The sequence below is a fragment of the Tachypleus tridentatus genome, chromosome 2, assembly GCF_004210375.1.
Source record: "Tachypleus tridentatus isolate NWPU-2018 chromosome 2, ASM421037v1, whole genome shotgun sequence".
NCBI classification, from domain to species: Eukaryota; Metazoa; Arthropoda; class Merostomata; order Xiphosura; family Limulidae; genus Tachypleus; species Tachypleus tridentatus.
Window position 1 is genome coordinate 8,036,564 of NC_134826.1, and position 20,797 is coordinate 8,057,360.

General features: G+C 30.0%; 1 protein-coding gene across 5 annotated transcripts in view; it reads right to left on the minus strand.

Annotated features, from left to right (window-relative positions):
* Positions 1–680: 680 nt before the first annotated feature.
* The window catches only part of LOC143237618 (ceramide synthase 1-like), a 47,323-nt gene continuing 27,206 nt past the window's right edge, over positions 681–20,797 (minus strand). For 2 of the 5 annotated variants that reach the window (XM_076477069.1, XM_076477096.1), the window contains exons 3-7: positions 15,436–15,616; positions 14,107–14,268; positions 13,055–13,202; positions 12,565–12,686; positions 681–9,799 (exon numbers count right to left, since the gene is read on the minus strand). In XM_076477069.1, coding sequence (XP_076333184.1) covers positions 9,685–9,799; positions 12,565–12,686; positions 13,055–13,202; positions 14,107–14,268; positions 15,436–15,616 — 728 coding nt within the window. In that variant the 3' untranslated portion in view covers positions 681–9,684. The remainder of the gene's footprint in view (positions 9,800–12,564; positions 12,687–13,054; positions 13,203–14,106; positions 14,269–15,435; positions 15,617–20,797) is intronic. The other 3 variants (XR_013020169.1, XR_013020170.1, XM_076477088.1) reach the window with 3 other exon arrangements.

Here is a 20,797-nt window from a genome sequence, read left to right on the forward strand (position 1 = left end):
TTATTACAGGTTTATTTACGTAACTGTGTATGAATCATACGTTGTGTAGTTCAACTGTGGTTAATTGGTGCTTTTACAATTGCATCATGTTACTGGAACCTTTTAAGTTTCCTGTTGTTTTGATTATTGTTGCAACATAAAATTAACGAGTGTGTAGAATGTTACAGTTTTCTGTCAGGCTATAAAATATGAATACTCAACGTTGTTTGAGTTGTATAGTTCCATCTAGACTGCGTGATTGTGAGTTTAGTGGCAATGTTTAAAGTGAAATTATGAAAAGACTATTGTAATAACAGAGAAAAAATAATTTGACTTGTCAGCTGCTTTCTAAAGCAACTGAACCTATATTTGTAATTTTTTTTAAATAAATCATCTGTGGTGATTAATTGTGTAATGAACATTTGTATACAGAGGTTTGACTTGTTTTAATATATTATTTTAAAACAACTGGACACTGTACTGTTTGTTTATTGTTTAAATTTAATCTCCAACAAGTCACAGCAACATTACCATAAAGTTATCTTTTTCTCTCATATCAGTAAGTATGGATGAGTTTCTTGTAAGCAATCATATAATAGACAATTATTATTGAACAAAAACAACAGACACACAAGCTTTTCTGTACAACAAAAGTTTATTTTCACAACAATATTTGGAACAAATGAAATATGACAATGAAGAAATAGATCAACAATAGGTTTATTTCTCTTCCAATCACAAATAAAAAAATACATGTTTACAAATAGTGGTAGAACATAAGATACAAAGTTTAATGTAAATTGTTTCAATTTTCCAAAGAGAGATATTCACAAGTCACAAACAAAATACAGATAATGTACAATTACAGATAAGTATTTAGTTTGTTGTTTTTACCACATAATCACATGACAACTCCTTTGGGTAACAACCGTGTTAATTTGTTCATTTTCAGGCATTATGGAAAATACATATATGATGCTTTCTGTATCCTTTGTGGGTCAAATGGATTTAAAAAGTTGCTAAATCACTTCTGTATGTGAACACTGGACAGGAAATACCATACAGCCAGAGGTGTCTGTGTACTTTTGTATAAGCGAGTTATCAGACATCAGTGAACAAACCATATTATTACAAAGGGCACCTGAAACCTGTGTAGTCGAAGTGCATACGTAATAGATTACACAAAAGAAGCTGTCAGTATTTCTATGGGGATTTAATGGATACTTATTTCTCTGAAGATTGTCAGAAGATACTGATTACAGGGTGTCAAAATTTACAAGAGTAAGCATTTAAAGAGACAAATTTTGATGATAACCCTGAAGTCCCCAAATGATTAGTATGTGAAAAGTTACTTCAGCAAACCTTAAGAGAAACAAATCTTGATATTAATATTGAATTCCCCCAACTAATGATTGCTTAATACCTTAAAGCATAATTACCACATGTCTGTTACTTTCAGAGTTGTCACATGAGAATTTTTAGGAACAGAAATTAGATGACTTACCAATAACAAGTCAACTCATCACCAATTTAACTATGTTTGTGCCTTTCAAAGTACCTGACCAAGTTATAGTAGCTTCAGTATGAAAGCTACCAATGTACAAAATCAACATCAGTGATGAAACACAAACAAGTGAGGTACATGAATCTGTTATACAATATACACAAAATATTTTGTATTGAAATATTACATCTACAAAAAGGCTAGTAAACTTGTTACCTACAAACTTCAAACTCAAAAGGATATGAAACTGGCCATGTTTCATTATTAAAATTAGTAACTAGCCTAAACAGTCATACATTTGTTTCAATGCTGATAGAAAACAGCACGTTTTATCAAAGTTTCAAAAGATAAATGTCAAAAATTGACAGATCACACCCTAACCTCACCATTTAGACTGATACAAACTCATTTCAAGAGAAAATGTGTAGATTTAAAAAACTATCTTTTGCCACCCAAACTCATCACTGAACACTGAATACATAACCATGACTAACCTCTCCAACAAGGTCACAAACGAAAATTAATTAGCATAAATCAGAGTTAAATACAAGAGCTGACATCTTTTCATTTTCATACAGAAACAATGTTTCAATGGCTTCCATTATCTACAGTCACATTTCTAGGAGTGGTGGTTTAAGAAACCTAAGCCTTGTTATTGTTGAAAAATAATTATTTCCAAATTTAAAAATCCTCCCAGAAGAAACGTGAACTAAGTGAATTATCCAAAAGACATTAAGTTAGCGATTCAAGATTAATAATGAAACAAACAAGTCCACGGCCAAACTGGAGATACATTGTCACAGCTGTTTTAAATGTTGTATGGTGCCACTAGTTTAATATCTAGACAGATCTCAGCACTTTATAGTCACATAAAAAATAATTTAACATCCTTTGCAGTTTAAAAGAAATAATCAAAAGACAGAGGAAATGTTATTCTGTTTGACAAAATAAAAAATGTAGTAAGCAAAGAAACACTTACTATATTGACACATCACCTTGTGACACTTTATCTGTACTTGTTAAAAAAAAAGTCTTTATATTAAATATTGTATTTAAAAACAGCCCCCTTTTAATGGTAGATAATTAAAACAGGACAGTGATATTCAAATCAACATAGGATTATCCAAATGGGAATCATATTAAAACAAATTCTTTACATGGATGGTCCCTTTATTTCTAACATGGCTATTTTGGTGAAAGCATGTTCATTATTTTACTTTTATAATATGCTTGCTCAAGTGTTAAACTATACAATGAGCTATCTATACTTTACTCACTGTAATAATACTCTTAAATTACAGCTTAAAAGCTTCTAAGCTCACAAGCTTACTTCTGAGTCACAGGGTGGAGTGGGTGTGCACAATGATGTGATCAAAAACAATCACAAATTGCTTTTTTGTTAACACCACCCACTAGTAAATATGGTTGTCAACGTTGACACCACCCACTAGTAAATATGGTTGTCAACATTGACACCACCCACTAGTAAATATGGTTGTCAACATTGACACCACCCACTAGTAAATATAGTTGTCAACGTTGACACCACCCACTAGTAAATATGGTTGTCAACGTTGACACCACCCACTAGTAAATATGGTTGTCAACGTTGACACCACCCACTAGTAAATATGGTTGTCAATGTTAACACCACCCACTAGTAAATATGGTTGTCAACGTTAACACCACCCATTAGTAAACATGGTTGTCAACGTTAACACCACCCATTAGTAAACATGGTTGTCAATGTTAACACCACCCATTAGTAAATATGGTCATAAATGATTACTATATTTCAAAACATACAAGATTTACCATCCCATAATATCTTTACTTACATGTATATTTTTTCAAAGTAGTTCAATGAGAATCAATTTACAATTACCTGTTAAAAATTCTACAAATCATTTCGATTTTCTTATTATTATATACAGAACCAATAAAAGTCAATCTTATATGTGCGATATGGCTTGAATATCTTTGCTTTTACCATTTATCAATTAAAGGATTCTGCTCCAGTTCAATTTTTAGTTTTCCCCCAATTGATTCACTTAATGACTTAACAGAAGTTTCCAATAAGAATAAGTTTATTTTAGAAACCCACCTGGAAGAAACTATGTGTGCTTAAGAAATCATAAAACTCTCCATCACATCCATCTGAATGACACTGACAGTAACTCAACATATGATCTGTAGCATTAACTGGCATATAATTAAAAACAAAAAGATGACAAATATTGAAATATGTGCAACAAGCAGAACACTGTTTTTTAGTCATATAAATACTGTCCCACTACTCATCAGTTTTGTTTTACTAATATAATCATGGCTAGCCATATACAGATATGAACAAGAACTGAAGCCCAAGTGGGAACAAGAAAAAGTACAACCATTTGTTATACAAATCTTCAACAGTTACAATGAAAAGTTATCATGCTTCTGGCCCAGTAAAACAGTCATCAGTTTATCTATTATATAAAATAAAGTTGAGAACAAAACATGGGTTTTAAGATAAACAACTGGTAGATGAATATACAACTTAAGTTTAAATTCTAAACAAAACCATTATCATTATCAGAAAGCATCCATCTCTTGCTCAATTCATAATGTAATTACTGAAAATTATCCATGTAATAAAAAAAACTATACTTATCAGATATTCTTGAAGGAACCTAGAATATCAACTGTAAGTTTTTCAAAAATCAAAACTGTATAATCCTAATTTCTGTGAAGACTTACACTGAGCAGAAAACCAAGAACTGACTTAAACTGCATTAAACTATTCAAGCTATTAAAATCACAAGAGAGTTTAGGCCTAAACTTAAAGTTATGAGACTGAGAACCACTAATGAGAATAATATTATTATAGGGGACAAGATTTTCAGGTATAAATGTTCCAGTTTGTAGATCAGGTAAACCTGGATGATCCAACAACACTTAAATGTGAAACTCACTGTAATCACCATTGGTCCAGGTTTCTTTAGTTTAACATCCAAGTATTTCTTCATATGAGCAGTAAGTTCTAACAAAAAATACAATTCCCTTAAGTTTTGACAGATAGAGACAGTTGTTTCAGAATCTTACACCAAGGACATATACACTAACAAATCTATAATTTGAATACACTAGAAGACAGCAAGTGAAAAACACCCAAAAACTCTTAAACTAAGCTTAACTGAATAATACAATTTGACTATCACTCTTATCACACACCTACAGCCTCAAGGTGAAGAGTGCTTTCTTTGTTTTGGTAGCAACAGAAAAATGTCATAGATCCTTGAGGTCCACAATCGGGGACACTAAGCCAAGGACTAATTAGAAAATCAAACATTTGCTACAACCACACATTTTGACAAAAAATAAATAAAAGAAGCTATTCTTAATTAAACCCAAATTACAAACTAATCAAATTATCAGTGATAACACAGAATATTTAATATCTTGTCCCATAATGATTAGTGGAAAATATTTCTATCATCAGATTAATCTAAAAAACACGACTAATCATGTGAGGAATTTTCACATCCTTAGTAGTATCTGGTATAAAAATAGTATTTGTCTATTTCCCAATGGTAGAAAAATATATAATTACCAAATCTTAACATGTTAAAAATATTTAGATTTGTTACTAATCTAACTCTGGAAAAAATATATTTCATTTTTTAGTTACAAATTTATCTTAATACTTCATGGTATGTACAATGTTTTAAATATTTTCACATTTTACAGAAGAATGATTAAAAATAAAGGTTTATGCTGCAACAAACATTGTTACAAGTAACAGCTAACGGCATTATTTTGCTGCTTTTGTTTATAGAAAATTATCTCCACTTAGAAAAATAAAGAGACTTATATTTAAGCAGCTAGAACTTCTAAGCCTTCATAAAATCAATAACAGTTAGGAACTGGAGTTGAGTAATGTTACATGCACTGATTTTCAGAATTAGATAGATCAGAGTTCCAAGTTAGGAACTGGAGTTGAGTAAAGTTACATACACTGATTTTCAGAATTAGATAGATCAGAGTTCCAACCTCAGAACTTACACTGATTTTCAGAATTAGATAGATCAGAGTTCCAACCTCAGAACTTAAACAATGAATAATTCCAACGTACTGTTTTCCCTCTTAGAAGAAACAGCCATTACCAGATTTCAATCTTTTGTTTAAACTGATAATAAATCAGGACTGTACGACTAGATTTGAGACTGATCTTCTCTTGTTGGTCAATGAAATACTTTATAATTCTAAATGTGAATAAAAAATATTAAACTTTACAAGATAGGAGATGTTATAGAAAAATTGTTCAAAGAATACAATCTCCAGCAATTCCACATATTAATGTAATAAGAGAAAATTAAAAATCAAAGTACATCAAATAAATACTTAGTCAGAATTCGATGCATGAATACAGGTAAGAGAAATGGGTAGTTATTTTTCAGTTCTTCATTTTCAAGTCACATATCTTTTACACGTACTGATAAGAATATATCTAGTTTTTATAATTAACATTACTGAACAATTTGCTAGCTATAAATATTAATTTGGACAGTTAAATAATTTCTCTACATAAAAGAACAGAATATCTAATGTAAGAACTTAACCACACTAAAACATTTTCAATAAAACCATATAGCACCATTAAACCAAAGTCACTTCAGAAATATAGTTTAACAAATATTAAAGTTTAGTTTATTGGAGATATGAAATTAATTTCTAGCAGTTTAAATTTAAATTTTTTTTTAATTTTATAAAATTTTTAAAAATCAAAACAGCTACAAATGATAAGTTCAAAGTTTCTGGCAACACCTTAAGAATTGAAGTTTCATACCATGGTTATTTCACTTCTAAAACTGTTAACACCTTAAGAATTGAAGGTTTCATACCATGGTTATTTCACTTCTAAAACTGTTAACACCTTAAGAATTGAAGGTTTCATACCATGGTTATTTCACTTCTAAAACTGTTAACACCTTAAGAATTGAAGGTTTCATACCATGGTTATTTCACTTCTAAAACTGTTAACACCTTAAGAATAGTAAACACTTGAAGTAACAGATTTGTAGGTTTCATACCATGGTTATTTCACTTCTAAAACTGTTAACACCTTAAGAATAGTAAACACTTGAAGTAACAGATTTGTAGGTTTCATACCATGGTTATTTCACTTCTAAAACTGTTAACACCTTAAGAATAGTAAACACTTGAAGTAACAGATTTGTAGGTTTCATACCATGGTTATTTCACTTCTAAAACTGTTAACACCTTAAGAATAGTAAACACTTGAAGTAACAGATTTGTAGGTTTCATACCATGGTTATTTCACTTCTAAAACTGTTAACACCTTAAGAATAGTAAACACTTGAAGTAACAGATTTGTAGGTTTCATACCATGGTTATTTCACTTCTAAAACTGTTAACACCTTAAGAATAGTAAACACTTGAAGTAACAGATTTGTAGGTTTCATACCATGGTTATTTCACTTCTAAAACTGTTAACACCTTAAGAATAGTAAACACTTGAAGTAACAGATTTGTAGGTTTCATACCATGGTTATTTCACTTCTAAAACTGTTAACACCTTAAGAATAGTAAACACTTGAAGTAACAGATTTGTAGGTTTCATACCATGGTTATTTCACTTCTAAAACTGTTAACACCTTAAGAATAGTAAACACTTGAAGTAACAGATTTGTAGGTTTCATACCATGGTTATTTCACTTCTAAAACTGTTAACACCTTAAGAATAGTAAACACTTGAAGTAACAGATTTGTAGGTTTCATACCATGGTTATTTCACTTCTAAAACTGTTAACTCCTGGCACTTGAAGTAACAGATTTGTAGGTTTCATACCATGGTTATTTCACTTCTAAAACTGTTAACTCCTGGCAAAGCCATAAGACAAGCTTTTTTAATTTCATTTCCTTAAATACTGATGCTCTAAAAGTAACATCTGTATCAGATTCAATGTAATAAGAACTGTACATCTGTATCAGATTCAATGTAATAAGAACTGTACATCTGTATCAGATTCAATGTAATAAGAACTGTACATCTGTATCAGATTCAATGTAATAAGAACTGTACATCTGTATCAGATTCAATGTAATAACTGTACATCTGTATCAGATTCAATGTAATAACTGTACATCTGTATCAGATTCAATGTAATAACTGTACATCTGTATCAGATTCAATGTAATAACTGTACATCTGTATCAGATTCAATGTAATAAGAACTGTACATCTGTATCAGATTCAATGTAATAACTGTACATCTGTATCAGATTCAATGTAATAACTGTACATCTGTATCAGATTCAATGTAATAACTGTACATCTGTATCAGATTTAATGTAATAAGAACTGTATCTCCTTTCAGAAATATTCTAGAATTTCACTGAGTTTAAGAGTGAAAAACAGTAACTTATGTAGACAAGTTATTGAGTGAATGTTATTCCTTCCATGTCTGATATGTGTTTGAGTACTTTTTGGAAGGTTAAATGAAAGATGCAGAAGAAACTATTTAGTTCAGAACACATTACAAGCATTTGTGTACTAGTTTTTAGCTCACTCATTGACGTCTAGCTCCATATTAACATCTATAAACTTTATACGACCTACACATAATCAACTTATACATTTATAAACTTTATACGACCTACATGTAATCAACTTATACATTTATAAACTTTATACGACCTACATGTAATCAACTTATACATTTATAAACTTTATACGACCTACATGTAATCAACTTATACATCTATAAACTTTATACGACCTACATGTAATCAACTTATACATCTATAAACTTTATACGACCTACATGTAATCAACTTATACATCTATAAACTTTATACGACCTACATGTAATCAACTTACACATCTATAAACTTTATACGACCTACATGTAATCAACATATACATCTATAAACTTTATACGACCTACACGTAATCAACTTATACATCTATAAACTTTATACGACCTACACGTAATCAACTTATACATCTATAAACTTTATACGACCTACACGTAATCAACATATACATCTATAAACTTTATACGACCTACATGTAATCAACTTATACATCTATAAACTTTATACGACCTACATGTAATCAACTTATACATCTATAAACTTTATACGACCTACATGTAATCAACTTATACATCTATAAACTTTATACGACCTACATGTAATCAACTTATATAAAAGGCCCAAAATTAATTTCCAATATAAAGGTTGTTCTCAAAAATTTAAATTATGGATTTTTTTAATATAAATATCAGACAAGTAATGTTCTTTTTTAGTTTAATTTTTCTGGAATTTAAAAATTCTTTCTTCCTTTGAAAAAGAAATATTTATTGTCTTAGAGATGATATATTTAAAAACATACATTATGGATAAACATTAAGTCTGTATTTTCCAAGTAACCAATCTACTTTGTTACTGGCAGGATAATATTGGTTATATACTATAAACAATAAAATAGCACCAACATTAAAAAGATATACATACCAATGAAGCTAGTATTTAGTCTGAGGTAAGATCGAGCCTCAAATTATTATAGTTACATAACAGTGTGAATCTCACACACACAAACATACTAGCATTCACACTACATTCAAGGAGATAGAAATCCATAGTGAACGTTTTTTGTTTATGTGGTTAGTTTTCGATACCACACATGAAAGTATTTAAGAGAGAACTGTTACTACATTTAAACTTGTACTTGGTTAATTCTATAACTTGGTTTTAACACTTCATGTACACAGAATGAAAGATTTTTTTTCTCGTGCCCTCCCTGCATTTGGAAGTATAAAACAAATTAACAGAGCAAGATAAAAAGCAAGACAATTTTACACTTTTACACTGGTGCCATATGATAATTCCAAATGAATAATGCCATACAGAAAAAATATACATAAAAATGTTTACAATGATTAGTTTTATAAATCACACAATAAGATGCAATACAGAAGTGATTGGACACATACCACTAATCATGAAACAGCTCCACCTACAGTTACACACGTGAGATCATGTTATCAATTAAGGTTTCAGTGGCTTATTTAATCTCAAAGTTACATAAACCAAATACACACCATTTGTTTGGAAGAGAAAGGAGATTACTTTAAATCACTTGCATTCATTGGAACTACAAAAACACTAATAACAGAAAACAAAGGATATGCTGCTTAATGACCATCTTTAGCTGTTCTTCCATTAGAAAGTACAGTCTTTACTTGCAAAGTCTTTCGTGATCGGGCAGAGATGAAGTGAGGATCGTGCTGTACATTATGAGAGATATCTCTACAGAGAAGAAAAGTTACCACTGCACATGTATCTTAGAAATCAATTTAACTTGCATGTGATTTAGGATTTACCTTCATCATTTATTTTTGTTTTAGTTGTTTTTAAATAAGATAATAAATACAAGCACAAAATGTTTCTCACAATTAAAAACAAAACAAGTCAACTATTACTGATCAACTTCTGATTTATTTTTTTTAAATTGAGAGAAACATTCAGAAGTTGATCAGAAGCAGTTGACTATTGTTGTTAAATTGAGAGAGTTAATCAACCACTACTAATCAACTTCTGAATGTTTCTTTACAATTCTGAAATTCGTAATTTTTCAAATGAAAACCAAAACAAGACGAACATGCTAATTTCCCTGCTTGGACAAACGATAGCTTAAAACCAAGCAGCTGTACAAGCTAAATACACTTAGCAGAATAACATGGCATGAAATCTTACACATATATAGCTAGATTCTGTTACTGTGTGAATCATAAGTATCGGAACTTCAGAAAAACAGAAACAATTTGAGTAAATCTCTTAATAACAAGGAATCTCCAAAACTAAATAATAAATCCAGAAATGTTTAAATGTTGACATATCTTAAGTCCTTAACACACATTTTTCATTCTTCCTTGCATCCATTCCATAAGCAGAGGGACACATGATAAAATGGGGACAAGCAGTAAGAAGATGAAGATAGATTTACAATAAACAATGTACCTATGTTTCACTGCATTGTTTTTAATGGTCTGTTCATCCACATTTGTTTTCAAGAATCAAGTGAAACTGATTTGCTTTTAATTATTAACATTCAAGTAAGGTAACTTAGCTTTATTATACTCATATATGTTGCTCTCCTTCAATCTTGTGTAATAATAACACTTCAAGAGTGGATTAACTGAGCAAATAATAATATTCATATTGTGATTAACAACTCACCAAACAATTAGAGAAGTTTTGAAAGTTATCATAAACAACACATGTTTACGTTTATCCAATGCTCAATATATTTGCACTAACTGTCCTTAATTTTAACATGACATAATAGAAGTATAACAGCAAGTCAAGTGCACAAACTGACAACTCGTGATCAAACAATCATTCTTACACTCATGACCTAAAGGAGTGAACCAAAATTTTCCTATGATGGGACACAGACCATAAACTCACAGAACAACATTCCAGCATACTAACCACTAGGCCATACCAAGTTCAGTTAGTTACACACTAACTAGAGTAACACACTCAGGACTGAGACTGATCATGTGAACTAGATGGGATTGTCTCCCAGTCTAACAAAAACATTCAAAATTCCCACAGACATTGTCATCCTTTCAATATACAGCCACAAAACGTATCCAGCCAATACCAGTATGAACTGCTGGCCTATGAGACTTAAGTAATTTGTCCGAGACAAGTTAAGACATTAGGTTTTCAAACAAGTCTTTTGCACATGCTAATAAAATTAAACATTTCCACATGTGGTTTCAACATCACGTACTAGCAAGCTAAACAAAGTTAGAATTAGTGGCAGATATTCAACATAAAATAATAGGGTTTACATTTTAAATCAAAGTACTCCTGTCCGTTTATAGAATGGAAACATGTTAAAAAGTCAAAACATTATCTTGATCTGGAAACTAGAACAGTCTGTTAAAACCAAAACTAGTATGTGAAAACTTCAAACAGTATAAAACTATTCATGTTGATACTTAACTGATGTGTATTTTACTTCAAAACAATCACTGATGGACAAAACATGCACGTACTCTGACGTAGGGACACAACACTAGTGGTCATGATATTTTATGAACTTTAACCTAAGATCACATTCAACTGGAAACTTTGTGTACATTCTACTAGCATACAAAAATTTCCAAATATTAATTGCTAGCAACAAACAGATGTAGACATTACTGATGAATGAAAGAATCTCATGTTTATCTAATGCACTAGAAAACAGTTGAACTATGGTTCAAGTTGATTTATGGACAATATTAAAAAGATGCATTACCAACAGAAATTCATTTTCATATTTACCAACTGTTGATTAATATAACACACATACACACAGAGGTACAATTAATTCAAGCGTTATCTTGAACTTAAGAATGTCAAACTAAATCCACATTAAAAGAAGGATCAAAACTAAGATATTAAACATATCCATTTTGTAGACTACAACAGTGAGTTCAATCAAAACTAAGATATTAAAACATATCCATTTTGTAGACTGGAATGGTGAGTTCAATCAAAACTAAGATATTAAAACATACCCATTTTGTAGACTGGAATGGTGAGTTCAATCAAAACTAAGATATTAAAACATACCCATTTTATAGACTGGAATGGTGAGTTCAATCAAAACTAAGATATTAAAACATATCCATTTTGTAGACTGGAATAGTGAGTTCAATCAAAACTAAGATATTAAAACATACCCATTTTGTAGACTGGAATGGTGAGTTCAATCAAAACTAAGCTATTAAAACATACCCATTTTGTAGACTGGAATGGTGAGTTCAATCAAAACTAAAGATATTAAAACATATCCATTTTGTAGACTGGAATGGTGAGTTCAATCAAAACTAAAGATATTAAAACATACCCATTTTGTAGACTGGAATAGTGAGTTCAATCAAAACTAAGATATTAAAACATATCCATTTTGTAGACTGGAATGGTGAGTTCAATCAAAACTAAGATATTAAAACATACCCATTTTGTAGACTGGAATGGTGAGTTCAATCAAAACTAAAGATATTAAAACATACCCATTTTGTAGACTGGAATAGTGAGTTCTTTTCTCAATCTTTTCTAAGACATCGTATTCCCTTGTGTCATCAACCTCTTGCATCTGTCCTGTAGCCACTTTGAAGAGAAATCCAAGTATGAGCTGAAATAAATTGTGAAAACTTTAGGTATTTCAATAATCATTCTTCTTTAAAACTGAAATATCTCATGTAGAGGACACTGCTTTACTTCCTAAACCTTCAATCTGATAAATTATTTTCCACACTTCTTGCACAACAAGCATATTTTCCAGTTGAAATTATTTCTGTCTTATAAAGGAATGAAAGTTAATTTCATAACTTACAAACATTAGTGACCAGTTTTTATTCTATCATTAGTAGTTAGGTTCTCTGTATTTATGGTAAAAAAACTCTGTTTAACACCAATATTAATCACCTGTGATAATGACACTACACCAGCTGGTTGTTCAACTTCTCTAGGCTAATTTAAACAAGCTCAAAATAAACTCACCATAAACCAATAAATATTCATAGCCAGAAGAACCCAAAGAAGTAAGTTGAGAAATGTTGCAAATGGAATAGATAATTTTCTGTCTACCAGATTTTGTGATGAAACATAAAGAACTTTTAATGGAAACCAATATAAACGAGACACAAACCTGAAAAATTTAAAAATCACCAATTTATTTAAAAAGCACTTAAATGATATTACAAAAATATAAAATGATTATTCCTTACCAATGTCCAACTCTTTCCAAGTTAGTTTATTTTTAATAAATGCAATTTGAAGTTGGTGATACCAAAAACTGTAAAATTCAGTTGACCATATGTTTTGTTCCTTGTCTGAAAGTTGGCATTACATACTTTCTGAAACTCTATTTACCATACAACTTCCTTTATTATATGAACAACAAATATCTCAACTTGCAGTTAACTTTGTCTTTTTCACTTCCTGCCTTCTAATGCTACAAATATATCATAGTTTTATATTTTAAATGTATACAGACAAATAATTAAATGGATAACCTGATTTGTTTACTTCCAATTAATTACACTAGCAATTTATTTCTACAGAAAAATGCAAATTCAAATTGGAAACAATGTTCACTTATGAGACTAAGACAAGTTCCATTAGTTTAATAACATACAAAGTGAGATGGTCATGGTAACAGCAGACAGTATAGCCACTGGTATTTCATTTCAAGCCATAAATAATTTAACACAACTATCTAACCTAGAGTTTAAAGTGTTCAATAGTTAGAGAGAGAGAGAGTGTGTGTGTGTGTAGATATAACCTTTATATTGTCATCAATCTGGAACGAGTCACCCCAACATATTTTAAAGTATTTGTACATAAAACAACAATTACCATGAATGCTTTATTATTATACCGAAAATTCTAAACTAACTTTTTTTATTGAAATTAAAAATCTCAAATAGGTTCTCAATTATACATGGTTAATTTAGTGTAATTAATCAAGTTACACTTTCAAGAACTGTTCTTAACACAGACTCTGCAAAAACAACTCTTTCCTTACTCCAAGGACTTAAATGTTTGCTTACCAAGTCAGAGCAAAAATACAAAATGACAAATTCGCAACATGTTCATGGTGTTTTTGTAGACGCCCTCCTTGAATCTTAAAATATACATTCAACTTTGTAAATTCAAGTTGCACATCACAGATGTCATGAAGAAGCAATACTAGAATACCTATATTCTGATACCTACAAAAAAAAAAAACTACATTATAAAAACACTAAAATTAGCAGAGTAAATATTTAATACAAGTTGTAAAAATATCTTTAGATATAAACATGTAGAATAAATGAATACTAAAGCTATAACAGAATAATAACATCTTTGGTAAAATCCATTGTTGTTAACTGTAGAGTAATGTTGTTCAGGCTTATTTTGTGCAAACATACTTATTAAAATTAAGTGATATACAAAAGGTACTTTATTGGAAGGAGCAAAGCTACAAAATGGGCTACCTGCAGTGTCTCTCACAGATACTGAATTCCAATTTTTAGAATAAACTTTACCAAAGATATATTATAAACTAGTCTCACCTATAGTTCATATCCACAACTTTAAAGAATGGTAAAATGTCCAATTCTAGCCATCCTAGGAATTGGTAAATTTATGGCTATTTCTAGCCATTATTGCTTAGCATCTACCTCATGTAATCCTTCTATAAATCACTCTTACCCAATCAAAACTTTTACAGCTACATCCATCTCTTACATGAACGTACTATACTTACACAACCAGATGGAAGTTCCAGACCTAAGTAGCTTATCCTTGAAACAGAAGAAATACATAAGCAGCTAGTAGAGTTTGTACATTACAAGAAAAGTGACATAAAGAGGAATACTACACAACATCATTTACCAATCAGAAAGTGACATAAAGAGGAATACTAGACAACATAATTTACCAATCAGAAAGTGACGTAAAGAGGAATACTACACAACATAATTTACCAATCAGAAAGTGACGTAAAGAGGAATACTAGACAACATAATTTACCAATCAGAAAGTGACATAAAGAGGAATACTAGACAACATAATTTACCAATCAGAAAGTGACAAAGAGGAATACTAGACAACATAATTTACCAATCAGAAAGTGACGTAAAGAGGAATACTACACAACATAATTTACCAATCAGAAAGCGACGTAAAGAGGAATACTAGACAACATGATTTACCAATTACAAAATTAGATACACACTAACTCGATTACCTTTTAACTAAAGAATGTGACCTATACAAGTCAACAAAAGTAAACATTTAATACATAACACTCAACAAGTTCACATAATACTTGTTAAATCTAAGTTGTGTTTAGCATTTAAAGCTAAATACAAAATAAACCCATAAATACCAACCTTAAGGCAAGTGAGCTGGACACGAGCACTAGAGTGATCACGTGGTGAATGAGAAGAACAATCGAGTCTTTTCTCCAGGTATCCAGAAAGAGTGTAGCGTACACTGAGTGTAGATAAAAACTACACTGAACTATGTAGAGAATGTAAATGTCTATAGGTACGGGTTCATCTATGTGCCAATCTGAAAAAAATTACATATCAAAGTTAGAATAATATATTCCAAAGTGAAGTTTACCAAGATGGTTGATACAGGCACTGAAAGCAATAGAAAATTATGTCAGTATTTCAAAATATGCTTCCTCATTCGCAACCAACTAGCAACATGTGCTTATTTGGATGCAGAATGGGTCCAGGTATGATGGAAATCTGAAGAGAAAAACACAAGCAAAAGTATTGTAATAAAAAGAATTCCCAACTTTATTAAATAACATTTATTTATATGTCTACCTTACCTTCTGAATCTATGTTTATACTAACTAATTTGTACAAACAAAGAAAAAATGTATTCAAGAATTTTAAAACTATTACATGAGGGTTGGGGACCAACTGCTCCAATTCTGATGTTTATAGTTGTAAACATTTTGAGTTTCTATTTGTTTGTGGTATTAATGAAAAACTAAATAAAACTTCTAATTTTTATTGCTTATTTCAATAGTAATTATCTATTGAAAGTGACATAAAGAGAAATATTACACAACATAATTTACCAAATAGAAAGTGACGTAATAAAAGAATTAAATATGAAAAAACTAAATAAAACTTCTAATTTTTATTGCTTATTTCAATAGTACTTATCTCAAGGTGAAGTCCTCGACATGCTTCTTTTCAAACAAACAAAAAAATTGTATCTGCTAATTAATCAAACAACTTTTCAAGTTTATATAAGTTTGTTACAATGAATAAAAAAACATTTATAGTACCAAAAACATTTAGATATTTTTTATAAGTACTCCTTACATTTGTTACAATGAATAAAAAAACATTTATAGTACCAAAAACATTTAGATATTTTTATAAGTACTCCTTACATTTGTTACAATGAATAAAAAACATTTATAGTACCAAAAACATTTAGATATTTTTTATAAGTACTCCTTACATTTGTTACAATGAATAAAAAAACATTTATAGTACCAAAAACATTTAGATATTTTTATAAGTACTCCTTACATTTGTTACAATGAATAAAAAAACATTTATAGTACCAAAAACATTTAGATATTTTTATAAGTACTCCTTACATTTGTTACAATGAATAAAAAACATTTATAGTACCAAAACATTTAGATATTTTTTATAAGTACTCCTTACATTTGTTACAATGAATAAAAAACATTTATAGTACCAAAAACATTTAGATATTTTTATAAGTACTCCTTACATTTGTTACAATGAATAAAAAAACATTTATAGTACCAAAAACATTTAGATATTTTTCTAAGTACTCCTTACATTTGTTACAATGAATAAAAAAACATTTATAGTACCAAAAACATTTAGATATTTTTCTAAGTACTCCTTACATTTGTTACAATGAATAAAAAACATTTATAGTACCAAAACATTTAGATATTTTTATAAGTACTCCTTACATTTGTTACAATGAATAAAAAAACATTTATAGTACCAAAAACATTTAGATATTTTTATAAGTACTCCTTACATTTGTTACAATGAATAAAAAAACATTTATAGTTCCAAAAACATTTAGATATTTTTCTAAGCTCAGTGTGATGAAGTGGTTTCATCATTTGTCATCAGAAGTTTTATTCATCATGAAAAAAACAGCAACTAAACTTCTCCTGCAAACAAACTTTAATAAAATTACCCAGGTACATAATATCTTACACATTATCGTAGTAAATCTTTGTCCCTCACTGTACCTCCTTCTTTAACCAGTGTTAAATTCAGTTTCCTTATTACAATTAATTTTGTGTGACAGATATGAATATGACCTTCAAACTTTTCATTCATGTCATCAAATCATAACAGTACGCCACCTCCGTCATTACAACACACATTATCTCAGTCTTAGAACATTATTATAACCTCCACAACTTTCTTTGGTAAAGATAGAAAGTTGGGAATTTGTTTTTGAAATCATTTTAATATAACCTGAAATCATGAGTTTTAGTGTAACATTGTGTGCAAACTTGACGTGATAAGCATTACACACCTATAACTTTCATACTAACTTCAGTTCCTACCACTTTCTTTGTACTTCTATTTTTTATACAGAAACCATATAAAACTGACAGCTATGAACCCTTGAACAGCAGCCATCATAAACTGATGCTGCTACCGACAACATTTCTGCTGTTCAAGGGTTAATCTAAGGACGTCAAGTTAATTTAGAATCATATATACATAAAAAAAAGTTTCGAAATCATATAAGTGATGGTACAGGTGAAAAGCATTTTGATATAGTTCTAAACTATCTCAAAGATTTAGAAAAAAACAAGTTGCTTCTTGTTGCAGCAAGTTTAACATGATTTTATCTTCTCTATCCTGACGTTACATAAATTATGCTGTATACTGACCTCATCGATGAAAAGTTTCATGAAATATGATTTGTTTTGCATGTGTGATAAATCTCACACATCCATTATTATGTTTTGCATGTGTGATAAATCTCACACATCCATCATTATGTTTTGCATGTGTGATAAATCTCACACATCCATCATTATGTTTTGCATGTGTGATAAATCCCACACATCCATCATTATGTTTTGCATGTGTGATAAATCCCACACATGTATAGTGGGATTTACTCTGGCAATTTAACCTCTGGACATTAATTGTTCTATTGTCTAAATTTGACTAGATAGATTTATGGTGAGACATACAAGTTACTAAAAATTCTAAACCACAAAGAAAAAATTAAAATGGTTACCTTGCCAACTAAAATGGTTATTACTTGGAGAATTAACTGTAAAACTATTAACAAGTAATTGTTATAATCCATTCAATGCATGAATAAATGTACAACAGTTGCAATTTAAATTCTATTCCAGATAAAACTGTTGAAAATAACACCATATTACTTGTATTCAACTATTAACAAGGCAAGATTATGAAAAAAATTATATAGTCTACATTTTTCACTTTCTTATTGGTTCGGGAAAAAAAATACTTTTTACAGCACTGTCCCTTGGACAAGAAGTGGTTTTAAAAAAATTCCATTTAGCTGATCATGAAACTGATATGAATTTTCTACAATTAATTAATCATTTAAAATTTAATTAATTAATTAATCATTTAGAATTTAATTACTGTTTTTTTTAGGTAAATATAAGGAAAACTGAAAGACCTCCATAACAAGAAAACAAATTGTTACACATTTCTTTAGTTTAAAACATAACCAACTAGAAACAAGCACATAAAATGTTTTAAACAAAAGAACACTGGAGAATCATTTCTGTTTGGAGATAATGTGGTTAAATTCTCTCCAGGTATCTGCCAGTTAGAAGTTGTCAATACACAAGAGTTGTATGGGTTAATGTTACCAACAATCCATTATCAAATGGACTGAAGAGTAAATATTTAAATTTTAAAATTTAAATGGATGTTTCTTTCATAGCTGTTAACATAAGATGTCTGTCAAAATAACTTAACATCTGTACAAACGTTCTCATCAAGTTAAAAGTACGAGTTCTTTATTACATTTTATATCCGAACGGTAAAGAAATTATAGACATAAAATATTCCATTATTATTTTTCTAGTACACATTTCAGCAACTACAGTAAAAAACAACACTGCTATTTCAGAACATGTGCAATGTTTTTATCACTGGTGTAAAGTACAGAACATGTGCACTTGAGCACTAGTGATCAAAATGCCGTACCTGTTCTGAAAAATAACATTACTTATTGTAAACACAAACTTATAATAAAATATTTATAATGATAATGGACCAGTTTCATGTGTATCGAGAACCATTCATGTGCTCTTTAGAAAGGCACACATACATAGGACTGATTCTTCCCTCTGACATGGTAAACAATTTAAAAGCTACTAAAAGATAAAGCTAGCAAGATTCTTTGATACAGGAAGATTACTGTGAATTTAGTACCTTAAGGATATTTGATATAATTTAGTTAGTTAGGACTAAAATAGTCAGGATGAAAACACACTTGGAACTACAGTAGATGAACCCAAGAAACAGACTATAAAGAACACAGATTATAGAAGCTGACAGATGGTGGGAAGATTTCATGACATATATAAAGCTTGAATATAATGAGACAATACAGGACATAACAGAAAAACACATTCCAATTACACTATCTTCAGAAGGGGAGGGGGCACAAAATATTGTTGTTGAACTGGTTCACAAAGTGTGGAATACACTCAACTACAGGAAAGTCACTATGCACTTGTATATTTATTAATAGACATGTTCCAATATAGAATACAGGGGGTAAATATGAATGACAATTATAAACAATGTTGAAAGTGACCCCAGTTGGCATCAATACAGGCCTGGATCCTTCTTACTTTGTTTCTAAACACCACCATCAGTTGCTGGCTTGAAATAAAACATGATTACAAAACTGCACAGTGACTTTCCAACACCATGTATATTAGTAGAGCTGAGCAATTAGTGAACATTGTTAATTTTCTAACCTTTAAACTCATCAACCCACATGGTTAAAACTGATACTGCTCATGGTTAAAACTGATACTGCTCATGGTTAAAACTGATACTGCTCATGGTTAAAACTGATACTGCTATGAATTAAATTTCAATACTTGTAATGAGCAGAAAACGGCCCATAATGAAGCCTTGTGCTCAAAAATGAACATAATGGTAATACTTAAATTACTTAGATAGTTAGATTAGTTGAAAGTAAATCAGAAGCCACAATTTACACTAACTTATTATTTTTATACATCACAAGACTAACTGATTAATGTGAACAGACTTGTATTAAATCATGCAGTATTTATAGCTGGACAGGTGGAATATTCAGAAACACTAACTTCAACGTATTCTACACACTAATCCTAACTTTGTAAAAATCTTAATTTTTGATACGTTCAATACATTAATGAACTTAATCTTATGCAACATCAACCTGTAGAGCTGATGGTAACCATCAAATCAATTTGCCCAGCTTTATGTATCATATGGGCTTAAAGTCTTACATTGATGTTTCAGAACCAGTATTTTCTAGAAAGTAAATTAAGCTTCCCCCAACTCTGTTTTATAGAAAACTGTTAAATACTAGATTCTGTTTTTCCTAAAATATTAAATTATAGTTAATCTGCCCACAAGCCTTGAACCAGGTGACCAATGTTTGCCACATTTGTATTTCATAATATCTGTTATGTTACATCTAAATCAGGAACTGTAT